Source organism: Hippoglossus stenolepis, chromosome 15 (genome assembly GCF_022539355.2).
Source record: "Hippoglossus stenolepis isolate QCI-W04-F060 chromosome 15, HSTE1.2, whole genome shotgun sequence".
Taxonomy (NCBI): domain Eukaryota; kingdom Metazoa; phylum Chordata; class Actinopteri; order Pleuronectiformes; family Pleuronectidae; genus Hippoglossus; species Hippoglossus stenolepis.
In genome coordinates this window covers 13,428,822-13,447,281 of record NC_061497.1, presented here as the reverse complement: position 1 = coordinate 13,447,281, position 18,460 = coordinate 13,428,822, and the positions used below count along the sequence as shown (strand labels likewise).

Genomic DNA, 18,460 nt, shown 5'->3' with positions numbered 1-18,460 from the left:
GACCAAATTAAGAAAAGGCACAGTATATACACTTTAATGATAAAAGAATATGAAAACAAGTCAGAATTAGTAGATTAAAAAAGCTCTGTCTTTTATAAAGACAATAAGAAGAAGGCCTCAATCGTCTGTTCGAACCTTCCACTGATGACTTCTTCAATGGAAAGACGTTTGTCCACTGTACCAGAACAGCATAAGCTTTGTTTCCCTCTTTGTGTGTTTGGTTCCTGGTTTGTTTGTGTGCGTAGTTCAGATTTCTTTGAACCTGTAATAAAAAGGTTAAAATAATCAAATTTGCAATTACTTTGAATATGAAGAGTAAGAGATAAAATGAAATCAAAATACAATATTATTATTATTTTACTCCTCATGTAAAAGTGATATATGTAAGTTTTCTCTGCAGCTGAATGTGGTTTCTCGCTGGTAGCGGGCAGTGGTGAGGATTGCTTGACAACCATCGTCAACCATCATTGTATTTACAAAACAAGCGGTTACAATACGCCCTCGAAGCAGCTGATGATAAAACGGTGGGACGATGTTTTGATAACACAAATAACATTCAATGCTACCACAAATTTGTAGTTTTTGTCATGCTTTGATAACCTGACCAGGGTGCAGTTGAAAATTAGGTATACAATAGTCGCAGGGGGACTTTTTGACATGAATATAAATACAGGTTAAGTTTGAAAAAGTTTCTTTGATACTGACCCTCTGACCCGAGGAGCACGTCCGCACCAACCCTGAGCTTCTTTGTAAACAAGCCTGGTCAAAAACTGAAGAAAAACAAACAACGTGTCATTGGGGGTGTTGTTACACAGCTACAGGAATATATTCAAGACGATTCAATCATCTAAAACAAGAATGAAAATTGTGAGCATGATGAAAGAGCAGTGTGAGAGAGGAGATGAGGGGTTTCTGACCAGGCAGGCCAGGACATCGGCAGAGATGAGCATGTAGAAGACGTTGTTCCAGCCAGTGGGGGAGATCACACCGGCTAACAGAGGACCCAGTGCAGCTCCTGCAGGAAACACACCAACGACTCTTTTAATAAGTGACATCAACAACCTTCAACCTTTTAGACTTTTAAATGCAAAAGTGCTGAAAATGCAAATGTTCAATACAAAAGGAGGAAAATGGAAGAATAAAAACATTTTGTAATATTGTCTAAAAGCAAATGACCAGCATCACATAATTGCAGACTCTCTGTCTGTGTTGTTTTGACTTGTTTTCATTTCCAGCAGACGTGGCACAACAAGTTCATAACTGGCTGCCGCAAACAGAAAGGCACTGCAAACATTGAAGTTTCAATAAATTAATGTCTTTGGAAAAATAAGGCATCGAATTGTAAAGGTTAGGGTACTTAATGTGGTTTCGAAATGATGCATGGAATGAATCTCATTATGCATCATTCTCTTCAATGCGAATAGGTTTCTGTATATTTTTGATGCTGTCTATTTTTTTGAACTGACAGTGCAGTGTTTGATTCTGAGCACGTAGCCCACAGTGGATTCACCACTGAGGTACCAACAAGTTTTTGCAAATATTGATTTGATCCATTGTTAATATTGATAATAACTACAGGAGGGACATTGAAAGAGTGATTGAAAATACAAAAGGAAGACTGAGACGCTGAATCTCTGCAGTTATGACACTAAACACGTACCTAGTGAACCAGTCCCGTCTATAATCGCTGTGACTGTCGACAAGGCCCTGGAGTTTCCTCTCAGACTCTCGTGGGTTCCCTGTTGTAACAAACACATCACGTCAATACAAACAGTGTTTTACAGTTATGTCCACTACATGTCAGCGGGATTATACAACAGAGCATTTCCCAAGATGCATCACTTCTTACCAGGTCTGCAGATACAGCTGTAGTGATGAGTGCGTATGGTCCGTTCACCAGGCCTCCACACACCAGCAGCATAGCTACATATGGAAAAAACAGCTTTAAGTATAATGGCTAAAAACATCTTTCACATGTACTTGTACTTAGAACAAATTTTTGTAATAAGTCTCATTTTATAAACAGGATCACTCTTCTTTCAGTTCAAATCATGGACTGGTGCTGTAACTGATCACTATCTGCGCTATAGGAACAAATACATGCAGAATAAGATTTAAGATCATGATTCATCTCATCTCACAATCATTTTAGTTTCTAGAGAACATTATTACTATTGCTGTAACGATATGATGAATCGTGAATCTTAACAATTGCCAATATGTGGCATTTCCTGTAAATTAATATTTAAAAACAGTGTAATATTTTCTCTCTCGCTGAAATATTTTAAACCAAAGTGTGGATAGACTTTAGAAAAGACATGCTCCAGCTTTGAATATATATCAAATAGTTAAAATATGAAGACGAGATGCAGGAGTGTGTATTTATAGAGCCTTAACTCCATAAAAAATGCCACAATCTCTCATTTCCAGCTGTCTTAGAACTTCATTTTTATTGTAAGAGCAAACTATCAAATAGCTGAATTAACATTAAGATGATAGAATGAGTATTAAAAACAGAGACTTACCAACTGTAGTACCGAGGTTCCTTTGTCCAATGTTATTATAGAGGAAAAGCTGAAACAAATAATTCCTTTACGATCTATGCAAGGATGGAAATAATTATTAATATTAAAGTTATTATTTATTTTATGTGGTGACACTGACCATGGGGGCGGCAGCAATCAACATCACGCAGCAGGTTGTAGCTCTTCCACCGGTGTAGTCAGACACAACGCCTGCCATGATGCCTCCTGTATATTTAAAACATATTCAGACACATTACATCTTCCTGGCTACTTCTTACACCTGAAACAAGTATTTTCAGATAATAGGATACGTCCGATCAGTCAAGGCTCACAACCTACCCACAATTCCTCCAACATCAAACAGTGTGGACATGTCTCCTGCCTCTTTTGCATCGAAATGTGCTGAAAATGAAAAACAAACTTTAGGATTATGGGGATGGAAATATATTACATGTATAGTATCAAAATAACATTTTATAATTGGAGAAAAAAAATGTGGGTTAACACTGACCAACATTTGAGATGTAGAGAGGAAGCCAGTACAGGAAAGTGTAGCTGACCAGTTTGGCGAACAACAGACAAAGAGAAAACTCCATCACTCCCTGTGTGAGACACAATGACTAAATGAAAACCTCTGGAGTCTTTCCCATGTCGCTTAAATTAAACATGTGTTAGGAAGCGACCTCTTCCTGGTGAGTCTGCTCTGATTAACTGCAGCACAGTAGATAAAGAAAGCAGATGTGGGATTTGTCACTACTTACAGAGCTGAATCAGACAGATCCTTCCAGATGGTTATCACTATGTTAAATAAAAGTGTCAAAAAAATTCTAATTGAATGATTTTAAAATAAGTGCAGTGTCTCAAAAGCAGAATTTTAAATTATATAAATCTTTTTTTAAATCAGCAAAAAAGTTGATCAGAGCAGTGTCACTGTGTAGTTTCCATTACCACCATCAGAGGGTGATAAAGTTTACATTTTCAAACCCTTCACATATTGTATATACAAAGTGTAAACAAAAATTCAAAATATTGAATACAGGACCATTGTTAGTTTGTTGTTTATAAACTTTTAAGTAGTAATAATAATTCAGAACAACTCGATTCAAAATCATCCAACCAGATCAATCAAACCAAACATTTCTATGGTTAAAAATAGTTGTTTGGACTCACAGGTATACTGAGAGCTCCACAGAAGCTAATAGGCTCGGTGTGATCCTCAACAATCGCTGGAGGCTCGCTGGAGATGGACCCGTTGACGGTCCGGGGCGAGTTCTGCAAGAGAGGTTCCACTTCACCGCTGTCCTGATCACTCTAAACATACATAAACATGCATGCAAAAGTTCAAGCTGTTTCATTGTTAAATATTATTAATTCATTCATTAATTGATTGATTATAAACTAAACGTTTCTTATAGAACTCACATGGTGCTGAGGAGGAGTGCAGTTAATGTCTTCAGGTTCTGAACAGAAGAAGAAAAGATGGGAATCAGAAACGTCTTTTTACAGCGGCTTAGAAATGCTGGCATAATAAATATACACCATTAAGCATGAGCCTGTAATGAGGGGATATGGGTCTGTGATTGTGTGTGTGTGTGTGTGTGTGTGTGTGTGTGTCTGATGAACAGAAACTCACTCTCAACCAGGAAGAAGAAGCACAGGATCCCAGTGGAGGCGATGATGATCCCCGGGACAATGAAGGACATTCCCCAGGCTGATGAGACAAAGACTCCAGCGATGAGGGAGCCCAAGATGTTTCCCACTGAGGTGTGAGAGTTCCACACACCCATGATGAACCCACGTCTGATGAGCAAAATATTAGCCTTAATCAAGTTTGAGCATATAACTCATAATTGTATTTGCATATAGGGCAAGCTATTGACAAGACATGTGTGTTTGTTACAAAGCTATTAGGTGGTGGTAGATATAGGTGTCCTTAGGACACAGTGAGGTTAGCAGTTTCCTTTGTTTCCAGACTTAATGCTAATCCAAACTGAGCACTTCCTGACTTCAGGCCCATACTTCACACACAGATATGAGGTTGATAACAATCGTCTCATTAGGTAAGTGGATTTCAAAACCAATTCTTTAATGATCAACAACCGATTGACTATTTAAGTGAAATAAATTATTTTTAAAAAGACCGCAATTTGGGTAGATTTGAATCTCAGAACATTTTACAATATTATATCATATTTATCAGCTTCGTGTAAACAGTAACCAGGTTATTACAGCTCATGCAAACATGTCTGATCTCTCTGTGTAATAAGGTTTCTTTCGTGCAAGTAAACACAATCTATAGCTACAGGCCAGACACTGAAAAGACTGGGATCCATTCAGATGGGCGTGGGGCTGTTGTTCACAAAGTCATGTGTTCTCAAGTTTTTTCTACCGTGCTTGTAGTTCTACTAGTAGAAGCGGTTGAACCAGTTTGAGTTTATTCAATCACTGGGCTTTCAAAATGAGACCGTGACCAACATGCACGTGTTTGTCAGTCAGCTGCCAAAAAAAGGTATTGAATACTGTTTAGTCAGCGGGTCTGCTCCAACTGTACTCACTTCCCCTTTCCAAACCAGTTGCCGACACAGGCCACCACTGCCGGCCAACCAGTGGTCTGCACGAGCCCGTTCATCACCTGCAGAGTGAAGCAAACAGAAGGAGACATCAGCCTGTGTTAACTTACAGAACCGAAGCATCATAACGTTAATACAAACTCTCCAACTCTATACAGGAGGGTATGGGGAGACCAGTGTTAGCATTCTCTCACCAAGCCGTTATAAGCCCGGACACATGTCTGCAGTCATATGATGCAGCTGTGAGTCATGTGACACGTGAGTAAAGTCTGACTAAGCCACCACGAGATCTCTACATTTCTCAAAGGGAAGAGATGATGAATAAGGTCTGTACTGACCCACAGAGCTCCTTTTCAGATATTGGATTTTGATCTCTTATGTCAAATAGAGATTTGTCTTTATGGACCTGACGGGTGTAAGTGTGATTAATAATTATATGAGGAATGAGAAATATTTCTATTAATAGTTTTCCATAGGTTGCGAGTTCACTTGTGGAATTTGATGACGGGGTGGGTCGAAGTGAAGCTCATCTAACACTTCAGAGCTGTAGAAGAGATGACAAAGAAATAGTTTTAGTTTCGTTTTTTGTTTACTTTCAGCCTGTCATCTGAGTTAATCCAGCACTAATCCAACTAAAATCTGATTGTGCAAGGTGACAAATCAGAGCTTGATTCCCACCATGAGGCACACTCTGAATCTCAGTGCATGGGTGTGGCTATTACTGTTCAAAAGGACACTACACAAAAACTAAAGTGAAACAAAACTTTTGTGACGAAAGGAGCGTTGGAGATGGACTTGGTCTGACTGTGTCTGTCTTGATCAGGTGGAGGGGTGGAGCAAAAAAACACTGACGTCAAGTCGGACACTTTCTACTTTCTAAATCCCAGAATTTTTGCACGAAGTTAACTTAGAACTTTCTTTCAGCAGAAAATTAGATTAATTAAACTATAGTGTAAAGTGACGTCTGTAAATACACAGGAGATGAAATTCATCACATCCTCTTTGGAGAGAGATAAAAGGAGAATATGTTTTCTTCTGTATAAATCACCACATTAGAACAAACAGATACACTGCCAGTTGTTATATAGCTTCACACAATCATATATGAAATATGATATATGTATATGATATCATATATGATAAATACATCAGAGCAGAAAACGCATCTGAATTCTTAGGACCAGCATTGTATTAGGACCAGCATGCATCACGTTAAGTCCGCCCTGAACAGTGCTGCATCAGGTCGAACGTACCTAATGCATTTATTTGTACTAAGCCACTGAGTGTGCATACACACAGGGAGCAACTTTCATTTCCTATAGAATCGAGTGACCAACAAAACCTGGTCAGTGTGTGTGTGGATGCGGCTGAACTTTGGTTATGAGATAGCAATAAACTGATACGCACCTCAATGACCCTGTTCAGACCTGGTAATAACAACCGTCCTGAGAGATCTGATCACAAGTCGACACTGGAGAAGCATTCATTGTACTTTAATGCCAGGTGTGAACAGATCAACTGTCCACTTGGGATCGGATTACTCAGGACGTTAATACCAGGTCTGAACGGGGCCTATTACACTGTACATAACAGATCAGACCAACCCATCCACAAGTTGCCCCCTATGTTTACAACCAACAAGGGAAGAAAAGAAAGTACGCGTTTGTGGTGTTGTATGTTTACCTGGATGAAGGCGTAGTACCATAATGAGTGGATTTTCAAGTAGAAACCAAGGCCAAACAGACACGTGAACAATCCACTCAACAGCATCCCAACGCTCAGGTAGTACCGCAGAGGCAGGCGCTCTCCAAATATTCCACTGTTGACACAAGAAAATTATTAAAGCTTCATGTAACATTCACCTACAGACAAAAACAACAAAGAAGGACTTCCAGCAACAGCACATACAAACCTGAAAAACATGCCGATGGCGTAGGTAACCAGGAAACAATTATCCAAGACCCCAAACAGCGTCTGATAGTTGTCTTGGTCTAAAGAGATGACACAGATAAAAATATTATATTTCTTCAACTCCGCATCCAACAAAACAAAAAACTATGGCAGCTGAAATGCAGTGTCAAGCTATGGAATCAAACCAGGAATTAAAACCAAGGTGTCTGCAGTGATGTGGAGCCTGTGCCTGAATCAACAACATTACTATACTGTATGATACCTTAGGTAGATGGTTACAGAATTCTCAGGTCTGATACTGATACTCATTAACGAATATTAAAATATATGATAATCTTTATGTAGTGAAGGGTTTAGCTGGTGCTTGAGGTTTTATGTTGCATTTGATGACAAGATGATTACTTAAGGAACTTAAGGACTCACCAAAAGGAGCCCAGTCACACCAGGTAGCATTGTTGGTTATGTTGAGGTCTGCAGGTCGACTGGCTGTGGAACAATTTCTGTGCAACTCGCTCTGAGGATCAGAGAGAAAAACATTGACAGAAACTGGTGAAACACTGCAAACAAAACATCAGTGGAATGAAAAGTGCCAAATTTAGTTATTGTCACAGTCACTGGTTGATGATGCGTCTTTGTTCAATGAACATAATTGTGCGTTGCATTTTATTTTTTGAGAGATTAGACATGCCCACTGTGGAGCCTAAAAGGATTATACCATAGCTGTTCCATGTTTTTAGACCATTTACTAAAAACAACTCTAAACAATCAAATCCATTTTTCAGCATCCAAACAAAATATGGCTTAAGCATGAATGATGTGCAAAGGTTAAACAACATGCCTGTTTCTGATTAAAACTAGCTAAATCACAATGGATAAGGAAAGACATACAGGCTGCAGAACATTAGCAATTTTCTATTTTTATATGGGTTAAGGGTTAGTTTATGATTATCCTTTTAAATTGTATAGTCACCTTAACAATGCTGATAGGTTTCCGTGACAGATGGTAGGCGGTGTAGAAGAGGAAGGTGAGGAAAAGAATAAAAGTGCGATAACTGCAAGAGAAAGATCCAAATAAACACGTGTCATGGAACAAGAGCCTTGAACATGAACACCATTGACATCAATACAAACATAAGCAAACAGCTGTGTGCATACTGGGAATTATGTTTAATATTAATACTAAATTATGGAGCAAAGTAACAGTATAAAATTAATAAATACTGGTTCAATGTACGTCCCTAAATAATACACCTGATCTCTGCAGCATAAGGCGGTGGCCCTTGTGTAATAACATCTTTCTAATGGTAATAAACAAGCTTCAGCCTTCCTTGGTTCTTCATTGTGTTTTGTATCCCACACCCTCAAGACATGACAGCATTTCAATTAACACAAGCTATTCATTATTCTGAAGTGAACTTGTGTACCAAGCATACTTGAAGTGAATTTACAACAACGGAAGGAATAACAAGAGTCCAGGAACAATATGTATCTGTCCAGATTGTCAGATGTGTACATTTGATGCTATTTGCTGTATTAATTTATAGTAAATAAACAAATCACTGGATTCTGACTGTTGGTTGGACACAACAAATCAATCTGAAGGCATCTCACTTGGATGTAAAGGAATACTCACTGTTTACTACTGCTTTATAAAGCAAAACCCATTTTAAACTTGATCGCCTTCTGCAGATAATAGAGTAATTAGGCGTGGCCCAGGTCACTGCCTTCATTTTAATTATTAAAGAAAAGTTAGAATAATAATAACAAATAAGTTGATGTGACTTTAATTTCTTATGAATTTACGTTTTTTCCCGCTGGCAGTGAAAACCAACACTACGGGCTGAGATGTTATTAAAGTGCCTCGTGTCTTGGCAGATTCCTCAAATACTTAATGTATTGACGAGCACATTGATTCTCTAAAGATTCAATGTGTCGATGAGGGGAGGAAGCTCTGAAACGAGACTTTTTAAAAGCAAATGGAGTTTGGTGTGAGGGACGATCCTCACAGCTGGAGCAGGCACAGGAAAACAAGCAGTGACAACAAGTGAGTGACGTGATGTATCGACGCACAGACACAGGTCTTATGATATATTGAATAAAAAGAATAAAGAGCTGCACGACAGGTCCACACACTGCGAGTTTATCGACGGGCTTTGGCTAAACATTGACGCAGGGAGATAACACACACACACACACGCACACACACACACACACAGGCTGCCCTCGTGTAATGAAGGTGCCACGAACCGGCTGTGTGGGACAGAACCGTGGGAAGTGGACGGTGATAATGGAAACTTACCAACCGTCCCGAGAAAACGACGTGAAGAGTCGTATTCCAGGAGCCAGGGGCGATTTCATGTTGGCGGAAAAAACCTGTGTCCGTTGTCCAAGATTGAAACAGGAAGACTCACAACTGGATCCGAGACATGTCCTCCGAGTTTAACTTGAAGCTTACTCACTAACCACAGGGGGGGGGTACCCAGCTGCTTATTACCTGGTTATAACAGTAAGTATATGTTAAAAACAGAAACGGCCCTTCAGGTTTGATTCGGATGAACGACACTGGAGGTAGAAGTTGACGCTATGTGCTGAACGAATAGAGCAGCAGTCGTTTAGCTTCGTGCGGGGAGATACATTCCGTGGACATCCAGCAGGTCTCCATTCTGCCCGGCTGGTTTATATGCTCCTCTCAGCAGACAGCCGGCCTCCCTCCATGCGCCGGTAGCACGCGTCCGGTAAGAATAGAAACGTAGAGATTGTATTATTATTAGACCCAAATGTTGTTTCATCCACACTGTTTTCCACACAGAGCCTCCCGGTGGACACGTGACTTGCCTGCCGGCCCCCCCCATCCTCCTCCTCCTCCGCCCTGAGCACGGACCGGAAACAGCTGAGGAGCGGAGCGGTGAAGGCAAAGCCCGGCGAGGAGCCGCTGGAGCCGCTGGAGCCGGAGCCTCACAGCAACAACAACAACAGCTCTTACTCGAGTTTATCGATTGATCCAAATGGTTTGACTCTCTCAGAGAGACACTTACATTGTTTACACGATTAATCTGAAAATTCCATATCACCCTATAAACCTAAATTCACTGGCACGAAACTGTGATTGAATTCAACATTACTACGAAACAAAGAGCAATGGAAACCATAACAGCTTGTGACTAATTTATTTGTATACACATTTTATTTTGATTTTAGATATCCCTCTCGCATTAAAATGTATTCTATTATGTATTTTCAGTTTCTTATGCATATTCATTTTTGTAAAATTATGTTGTTATCTCGGTCTTGAGCTATAAATGAAAAAGTCTTGGTTGTGTCTCTCTAAGGAGGACACTTGCTAGTTAAATCAGTCATATTAAAGACTGTAAAGAAGTGTAATAAATACGTTGTTGACTGTCATGGTCTGTGTTACGCTTGTCCAATTTTCTATCATCAAACTGATATGCATCCCACAGACCATTTCAACCCATAACTTAAAAATCATAACAGGCTTCAAATAAACAAACATTTACAATTAAAATGTCAAATGACTATAAAATGACTATAATTTATAGTCTAATTTTTTTAATGTAATTGTATGTATACTGGCAATGACGCCAGTTATATACACTTAACTCATTTTGCCTGATTAAAATAAATGTTAGGGTATTCAAGCATGCTGGCTTGTCAGAGCGTGAGATAACCTTTAAGTTATTCATATTCATTTCCAGTTTATTCAGAGTGTGTTTCTTTGCTGTTAAACACCACCAGGGAAAAAAACATCCAGGGCCGCTCCCCTCAAAGTGTGTAGTGCATGAAGGTGATGTTTCCTCAATCCATGATTATATAGCAAGCAACATTTGGATGCCAGTAGGTGTTAACATTAAAATACCAGGGTTTCCGCTACGTTCGTTTTGCTGCAGTAGCCGCCTGCCTAGAGGAAACACTTCATACACTGTCATATAAAGAATAAATAAAACAGTTAACAGATTTAAGTTTATCAAGGAATTATAAATTAACATGACACAAAGCAGACTTTTATAATTCCGTACAATACCACAGCAAATCCTCAAAAGCATATCTTCAAGTTTACACTTCCCTAAACTTTAATAAACTTGTAAACTCACTTCAGTAATTGCATTGTATCAAATCCCTGAATGAACATTTTAACTTGCTGGTGTTATTAAACAATAAAAAAAACAGTGGATCACGAAAGTCATTTGGATTCAACTTGTGGGAAACAGGAATGTCCTCTTCAAAATTTCATGGCAACCCATCTAGTATCTGTTGTTGTTGTGTCCTCATATTTCACTCTGGAAGCAACTCTGTACTGGATGGATGTGCAGAGATCATCCATCTTCTAGTCTTTCACTTAGACTGTATTTCCCAAAATGTTCCTTACAAACAGTCAGACCTAAACAACAAGGACCTGGTTTCTTTGAGCTCATTTTCCGCTGCAGTTCACCAGCTTCCTTTACCGTGAATCCAAATTCAGCATTGTTGATTGTAACGCCTGGGCATATGCTGTGGAAGAGACAAATGTGACTGAAGTGTTTGTATAACTTTCATGTATATTTCCACAGAAGCTCAATGTTATAATGTAAAGATGGCGAGGCCGGTGACGGTGTGTGTGGTGTTTACCTTTGGGGTTGTTGTGGAAGACACAGTTGTTAGCGCAGGTGTCGGGGTGAGAGTCCCAGAAAGAGGAAGCACAGCAGCAGAGAGGAGGGGGCTCCAGTTTCTCCTGCGACAGTCTCTCTTTCATCTGAGCTCTCAGGGCGTCAATGAACCTGCAGAGTTACAGTTATCAGTCCATTTATCAGGACAGCGACAAACTTCAAGAAGCCGTTATAATCTTAGGCTGTACATAGTTTTGTGGGTTTGTGTTCATACCGACTTTACAAACAAATCAGAGTGTGCACATGAAATCATTTGGACTGATAGGTCTGTAGTTGATTGGACGGTTTTACTTACTTTGTATAACATCTCTCAGATAGATGTTACATATCAAATTCAATATTAGCATTACTATTTTGATAAAAAAACTTCTGTTTAGATTCTGCCTGATCATACGTGATGGCAGTCACTACACATATTTAAGTGTAATCTCCGTGAATTACCTTGTAGCTACTTTGTGTTTTTCCTTTTTTCTCCTCTGCAGCTCCACAGCTCTCTCCTCCTCCTCAAGCCTCAGTCGTTCCACAATCAGCAGCTCTCTCTCCTCCAGCTGCTGTCGGGCCTCCACGAGCTGCCGAGCTCTCTCCAACTTTCTCTCTTCCTCCAGACGAATCTGTTCTTTCTCTTCTTTTATCCTTCATTGAGGACAGACACATTTGAAAGGCGGCTGAACGACTCCATCAATTTGTATTATTATGCCAGTATTTTAGAATGTAAATCCCAATATGTTCCAAACACTTCTCTAGCTAAAATATGGTTGAATACACGGTTTAAAGGTAAAATCATCACACAGAAACATAGTATTGGGCCATATTTTGGCAAAATAATCATAGTACAACAATAAGTAATATTCGTCAACACTGTTGTCTATGATAAAAGACTCAAACTGAGCTGAATTTAAGCTGCTGTTCTTCAAAAAAACATTCGACAGCCATCTTTCAGAGCCACAGAGGATTGTTATTTCAGATTCTGATAGTTTGGGCATTAGATCACTTTAAACACCCCTCAATAAGAGGAAGTGATACAGAGGGAAAATGGTCACCTTGCAGTTCTCTTCAGGTGTTTCCTGTGCTGATTGTTCTCCTTCACTTGCTCCCTCTCTGTGCTCATGAAGTGACGACGCTGCATCAGGAACTGAGACTGACGCTGCACACAGAGAAACGAGCAATCTGTGACATCTGCTTTGACACAAGTTTGCACAAGTGAAGTCAAGGTTCATGACTTTGTCTGGTGTCTACCTGTCTCCTCAGCTCCTCCTGCTCAGTCAGAGGCCACAGGACCTGAGTGGCTCTGAGGCTGGACTTGAAACCAGGATCAGGCTGTGATTTGTCTGTGTCCCACAACACACTTCCACTGACCTGAAACATACATACAGTCAAAACAGGGTCAGAAGGTTTTGACTGCTGACCAGCTATAGATGGTATAAATGTACCAAGCTGCCAATATCAAGTGAATTTGAAATCAAAAAATGTGTACATCATAATCTTCCTTTTTTTATCAGTAAAAACGTTAATTGTGCCTCTATTTAAAAGTAAGAAATTACAATGCACTATTACTTTATTACTCAAGAAACTATATTTTTGTGAATCAATTTCAGTTTGTATACCTGTAATAAGAACCAACAGGCTTTGGGCTGAGTCACACGGACAGCGTATTTAAGTCTTTAAGTTTATGGTGGGTTTAGATCTGCCAATCCTTGTTAAGGAGGCAGAATACATCACATGTGGAGCAGCAGCAACTGCTATTTGATCAAATGTAGTATAAAACAATACAACAATAGATTTGCAAAACTAATCACCCCTTTACTAAACCTAGACTGGTGCAACCAACTGAACTCCACTGCACCCAGAGGCCTAAAATCGGGTTTATCAACTTTCTGTGCAAAATCTACACAGCAACATTCATAAAAGATACAAGCCAGGATTAAACTGCACGGTTGACTGTTGTTTTTCCCTGTAAGTAGCCTGAACCTGTGGTGAATCACAAGATGTTAGAGGGAAATGGAAATTATGAGAATATATTTAACATTAACCTTGTATAGTTCCATTATGTCATCACAACTTGTACTGTAAACATTGGTACAACTGAACTTGACACAGTATGACACTTGTTAATTATACTCTGTCTGCAGTTTAAAGGTAATATCACAATCACAAAGTTTGAGTTATTTGGATTTATGAATTCACAAGAGCCACCTGAAGAATATCAGTTTTTTTAGAAAGCTTTACTAAACTTACTCTTTAGTATAACACTGCAACACAGTACTCCTACACAACTTTTAAACGTGACATTCATTAACTCACGTTATCAGTTTCCCATCAACTATCACATCCGAAAATGTGTTCAAAGCATCAGGTTTCAGTATCGTTATAATAAAACAGTTGAGTCATTTCAGAAGTTACTGAGGAACAACGATATCAAATGATTTCTTTTATGAGATTTCTGAATGGATTTTATGAAAGTTAATCTTACATAGACGTATACTAATAATGCTAGAAAGAGTGAGTTTAGCTGAGTATAGCAAGAGTATGCTAACAGCATGAAGTCTGTGTGTTTCAATTTGAACTATGAACTTCGAGTCTGAGAAGTTGGTGTGTGTGTTGCAGACAAACTGTGTCTGGTGACTATTCAGTCATATTATTCTGTAAATATGAATGTTTGTTCATCTGGTCAATCGACTACATTTTCTATTTATATCAAATAATTGATTCTTGTGATGAATATGAATAAATTACATTTAAATGCATCTAAAATTAATTTTTAAAGAATTTCAACAGAAAATAGAAAAGCCATCAACATGGAATACAGAGTGAGAGCCATGATGAAAGGCTGCTGCACTCGGGGTATTCATTAACCTTCTGCTGAACAAGGGGACATTCATGTTGACCGGTGAAGAAATGATCATCTCCCTCTTCCTCTCTCTGAAAATCCTCCTCCTCGTCCTCTTCCACTTCCTGTTCTGGTCTTTGCATGCAATATTCAGCTTTCTGTTGGGAGGAAAATGTATCTATTATACCCTGAATGTGCAACAGGAACTATTCATTTTTTAAAAGAGGAACAAGTGTGAGACACTAACGCTTGCATGTCTGGTTGGGGAGATGTTCCATTTGCCTCCAGGAAGGTCTGACGTTGTTCCTCCATGAGAGCTCATCTGACAGGCGGCCAGTCTGAGTCTGACCTGCCTCATGCCTTCACTAGACTGGAAAATCATGGAAATAAATAATCTACCAAATTAATCACTGTCACGTTATTTTATCACTCACAGGAGGAAACAGTGTAATAACACACTCTGTGCTGAAGGAAATAGGACCACATGATTTTAGTTATCTAAATAAATTCATCCCACAAACATTTTGATAAAACAGCACTCTCTGTTGGACAAATTTTGCAACAGAGACATTGTTTCTAATTACCTCAAATACTATGTATATTTAATATCTGAGCTGTAATTTCTAAAAAAAAATGTTTTTGCTAAAAATTACTCTTGTATGTGATGGTTTAACATATCTTTCTAAAACCTTGGGCCCTAATCTGATGTAACAGCTTCCCCTCTTCTGGTCTCAGTATGTCAGCCATACAGTCTTGAACCTTGCTGTTAAGATTTGCTCTCATTCAGACCCAAAAGCACAAGTGAGGTCAAAGAGTGATGTTGAGTGATAAGGCCTGGTCGACAGTCAGTGCTCGAGGTCATCCCAGAGGAGCTGGGTGAGGTTGAGGTCAGAGCTTTGTGCTGGCAAGTCAAGTTCTTTCGCGTCAATCTAGGACAAACGTTTCCTGAAGGACTCGACTGTGTGAACAGGGCCACTGTCCTGTTGACAAAGGGTCTTCCCAAATCTGCAGCCTCAAAAGGTGAAAGTACAAAATGGCAAGTAGGAATGCGCTTCTGGCCATTTAATCTATGATATTGAATTAGGCCATATTGCTTATCTTTGCCATAAAAAAATGTAATAATATGAATATGTGGGGACACCAATAATTTACAATTAAAATACATGGTAGAAAAAAAGTATCAACCAGATAAAATACAATATCTTCAGTACAGTTTCCTGGAAGACGCACACATCCAAACAGGAAATTAAAAATGTGATTACTTTGCTTAGACTTATTCATTCATGCTCTATTGTGGTAATGTTATGCAATACCCTCTCACCCCCTGAGAGCTCCTCTCCATCACCCTCTGTCGTATAGCAGCTCCTGCAGACACCCCCTTCTCCCCAGCAGGCACATGCTGGGTCCACACTTGATATTGTTGTTGCGGGATTCTCCTGTTAGGTTTGACCTGGACATAAAATTGCAAGCAATGGGGTATTTGTTAATCTGGGTCAACACGAATCTGGACAAACTGACGGCACAGTGATTTATATATATAGATTTCTCTGTTTTAAATCAATATAGATGGAATACCTTCATGTTTGGGACTGTTTGTTAGATAAAGCAATTGAAAGAGATTGGAGTGCTGAGCATTCTCACTATTTTCTGACACTTAACAGACCAAATGTTTCATAAGGTAATCAAAATAAAAGTTGACAGTCACCTCAGCCCTTACCGTTAGTTGATGTGATTTCATTACACTTAATTATCAGTCAGAAATTATGTCAGCTTTACCATTAGCTCAGTTTGAGGCTGCTGTCTCTTCCTGAAGACTTGGGCTTGTTGTGCCACTCGGTGGCGCACTTCATCCTGAAATCGTCGCAGGCTCTCTTCATTCTCCCTCCTCTTTTCTGCCTGAAGCTCCTCAGTTATCAAAGCAAGAGCCTAAACAAGACACAAGAATACTGTCTGTACTACAAAGGGAACAATCAGTACTCTCCATTCATGTGACTATTTAACTGACAATTATAATTACAGATTCTCTACAGATTAAGATTTTACATAAAATATTTATGAGTCAATGAAATGTGATACATTAGCACAGTTTAAACCACACAACCAACTTGGACTGGCTACAAGATCAAATAAATTACGCACACTCATTAATGCAAAATAAATAACTACTTATATAATATATAATAATTTGACAATGACAGAGGTCATTGGCCTGTCTTGTATTTATGAATACTTTCACTTACAATATTTAAGTACATTTAACTAGACATAAATCTGTGAAATTAAGGACGGTTTTTATATAGCAGATTCAAGTCAGACTTTAATTTGAAAGGGATGTTTGTGTGGTGTTGCAATTTAAACTCAAGTAAAAGGTACAAAACACTGACTTCTGTAAATGGCCCATTAAATTACAGAAGGGCCTTTAATGAAGAAGGCTCATGTTTTTGTAACTCCGTGGAGTTTAAACTCAAATGATCAATTTCCCATTCAACATCTCAAAAAGATGTCATTCCATCCATAAATGCTGACATTTCTTCAGTTCATTAGGATTTCATGATTTTACATTTTTGGCTTGGTTTAGAAATCAGCAATAGAAAATGACTCAGACCTCAGAGACCCTCAGTGTAAAACACGGAGCATGGATGTATCCTGATCTCTGTGATTAAAGCTGCAACAATCAGTCAAATCATCAAATGATCGATTGATGGAAATTGAGTCAAAAACTATTTTTGCTAAACAATTGGTAGTTTCAGTATTTTTTTGTTGGAACAGGCAACGTGTATGTGTCAAACGGAGTTAGTGTAATCAATTTAATACTTTACTTTACATGAGGTTTCTAATACAAATATATATTGTTGCAGTTTACATATACAGCTGCGGCACAAAGAAAACCCCATGTCAACACCACAACAGTTAACAAATCTCTGCAGACTGTCTGCTCCAGTCTCTGAAGTGAAGTGCCTGGCAACCTGGGGGAATCTCTCTGGTCATTAGCGGTTAAGTCCCACACTTACACACGGGTGTTCCTGGAAGTCTTGTCCGTCCTCCACCCAGGCTCCCACCGCCACCACAGGCGGGTTCCTCCCCGCCAGCACCCTGTTAGCTCCGGGGGCTCGGTGCTCCTTTCTGCGGCTGACTGGAGCTTTGTTTCGGCCGCCCGTGGAGGCTATGACCCGGCTAGCACTCATAGCTAGCCTTACTAACCAGGCTAACGTAAAGTGCTTCTAATTCAACAGCCCCTCGTGTCTGTTGACTGTTTCATGCAGCTCGATCGTTAACTGTTTAAACGACAAGAGGTGGAAAATAAAAGCTAAAACCAGCTGTCGTTTGTTTTTGTTCTGTAAATAATCAACAGGTCAGTTTGACTTTCGCTCACTTCGTCTTCTTTTACCTTGTGTTGTTTCTCAAACCGCTCACTGGCTCATTATTGCCCCCGTGAGGCCAGGAGGAGACACTGTGAGGATCATTATGCCCTGATTCATCTTTTATGGCCAAGTTTGTGCGCACGAGGATTGTAACTCCGGTTTGTAGTGGCTCCCCGTCGACATACACATAACAGTATTCAGAGCTACAAATAGACAACGACAAGGAAAACTAAAATGGCCTCGGCCACTGGCCTTCACCGACATGGAGGCATAACAATGAAATATAATGGACTATAATGCACAAGACGGTAACTGAAAACTGAGTTATAGTTAAGAAACCCATAAACACAAGTGAACAAAAGGGATAGAAGACATCACCATACCCACCATAAAATAAATAAAACATCATATTGACTATTGAAAATGATCAAATATCGCCCACAGCAGCAGATGGTGTTAAATGAAGCTTCAATAATGATTTTGTCTGAGACTACGTTCAGCTACAGATTGATACACATTTTATGCTTCAGTAAGTATTTGAAGCAGCAAAATGGTTTGTGGGATTTACTCACAATTCATGTGGTGTGTCTCAAAGATGTTTTTT

At 39.3% G+C, this 18,460-nt stretch overlaps 2 protein-coding genes across 4 annotated transcripts; both read right to left on the bottom strand.

Annotated features, from left to right (window-relative positions):
• Positions 1-18: 18 nt before the first annotated feature.
• On the bottom strand, positions 19-9,881 carry slc37a2 (solute carrier family 37 member 2). Of its 2 annotated transcripts, none has more exons than XM_035179247.2 (18): positions 9,306-9,881; positions 7,977-8,058; positions 7,430-7,520; positions 7,008-7,086; positions 6,779-6,914; positions 5,081-5,157; positions 4,159-4,325; positions 3,948-3,985; positions 3,696-3,797; positions 3,037-3,127; positions 2,865-2,927; positions 2,665-2,750; positions 2,526-2,574; positions 1,850-1,923; positions 1,661-1,739; positions 918-1,015; positions 706-770; positions 19-262 (listed from the first exon to the last, which is right to left on the bottom strand). In XM_035179247.2, exons 1-18 carry the CDS (start codon positions 9,362-9,364, stop codon positions 247-249), a joined length of 1,452 nt encoding a protein of 483 aa, XP_035035138.1. In that variant the 5' UTR covers positions 9,365-9,881; the 3' UTR covers positions 19-246. The 2 variants fall into 2 exon arrangements, with proteins under 2 accessions (XP_035035138.1, XP_035035137.1); XM_035179246.2 differs by having other exon boundaries at positions 3,696-3,836; positions 9,306-9,880.
• Positions 9,882-10,970: 1,089 nt separating this feature from the next.
• On the bottom strand, positions 10,971-18,012 carry ccdc15 (coiled-coil domain containing 15). Of its 2 annotated transcripts, XM_035179249.2 has the most exons (11): positions 17,883-18,012; positions 17,506-17,769; positions 16,271-16,420; positions 15,816-15,944; positions 14,742-14,864; positions 14,521-14,652; positions 12,904-13,023; positions 12,708-12,811; positions 12,109-12,300; positions 11,630-11,778; positions 10,971-11,512 (listed from the first exon to the last, which is right to left on the bottom strand). In XM_035179249.2, the coding sequence occupies exons 2-11, from the start codon at positions 17,677-17,679 to the stop codon at positions 11,463-11,465; spliced, it is 1,323 nt and encodes a 440-aa protein (XP_035035140.2). In that variant the 5' UTR covers positions 17,680-17,769; positions 17,883-18,012; the 3' UTR covers positions 10,971-11,462. The 2 variants fall into 2 exon arrangements, with proteins under 2 accessions (XP_035035140.2, XP_035035139.2); XM_035179248.2 differs by having other exon boundaries at positions 17,506-18,011.
• Between the last annotated feature and the right edge of the window lie 448 nt (positions 18,013-18,460).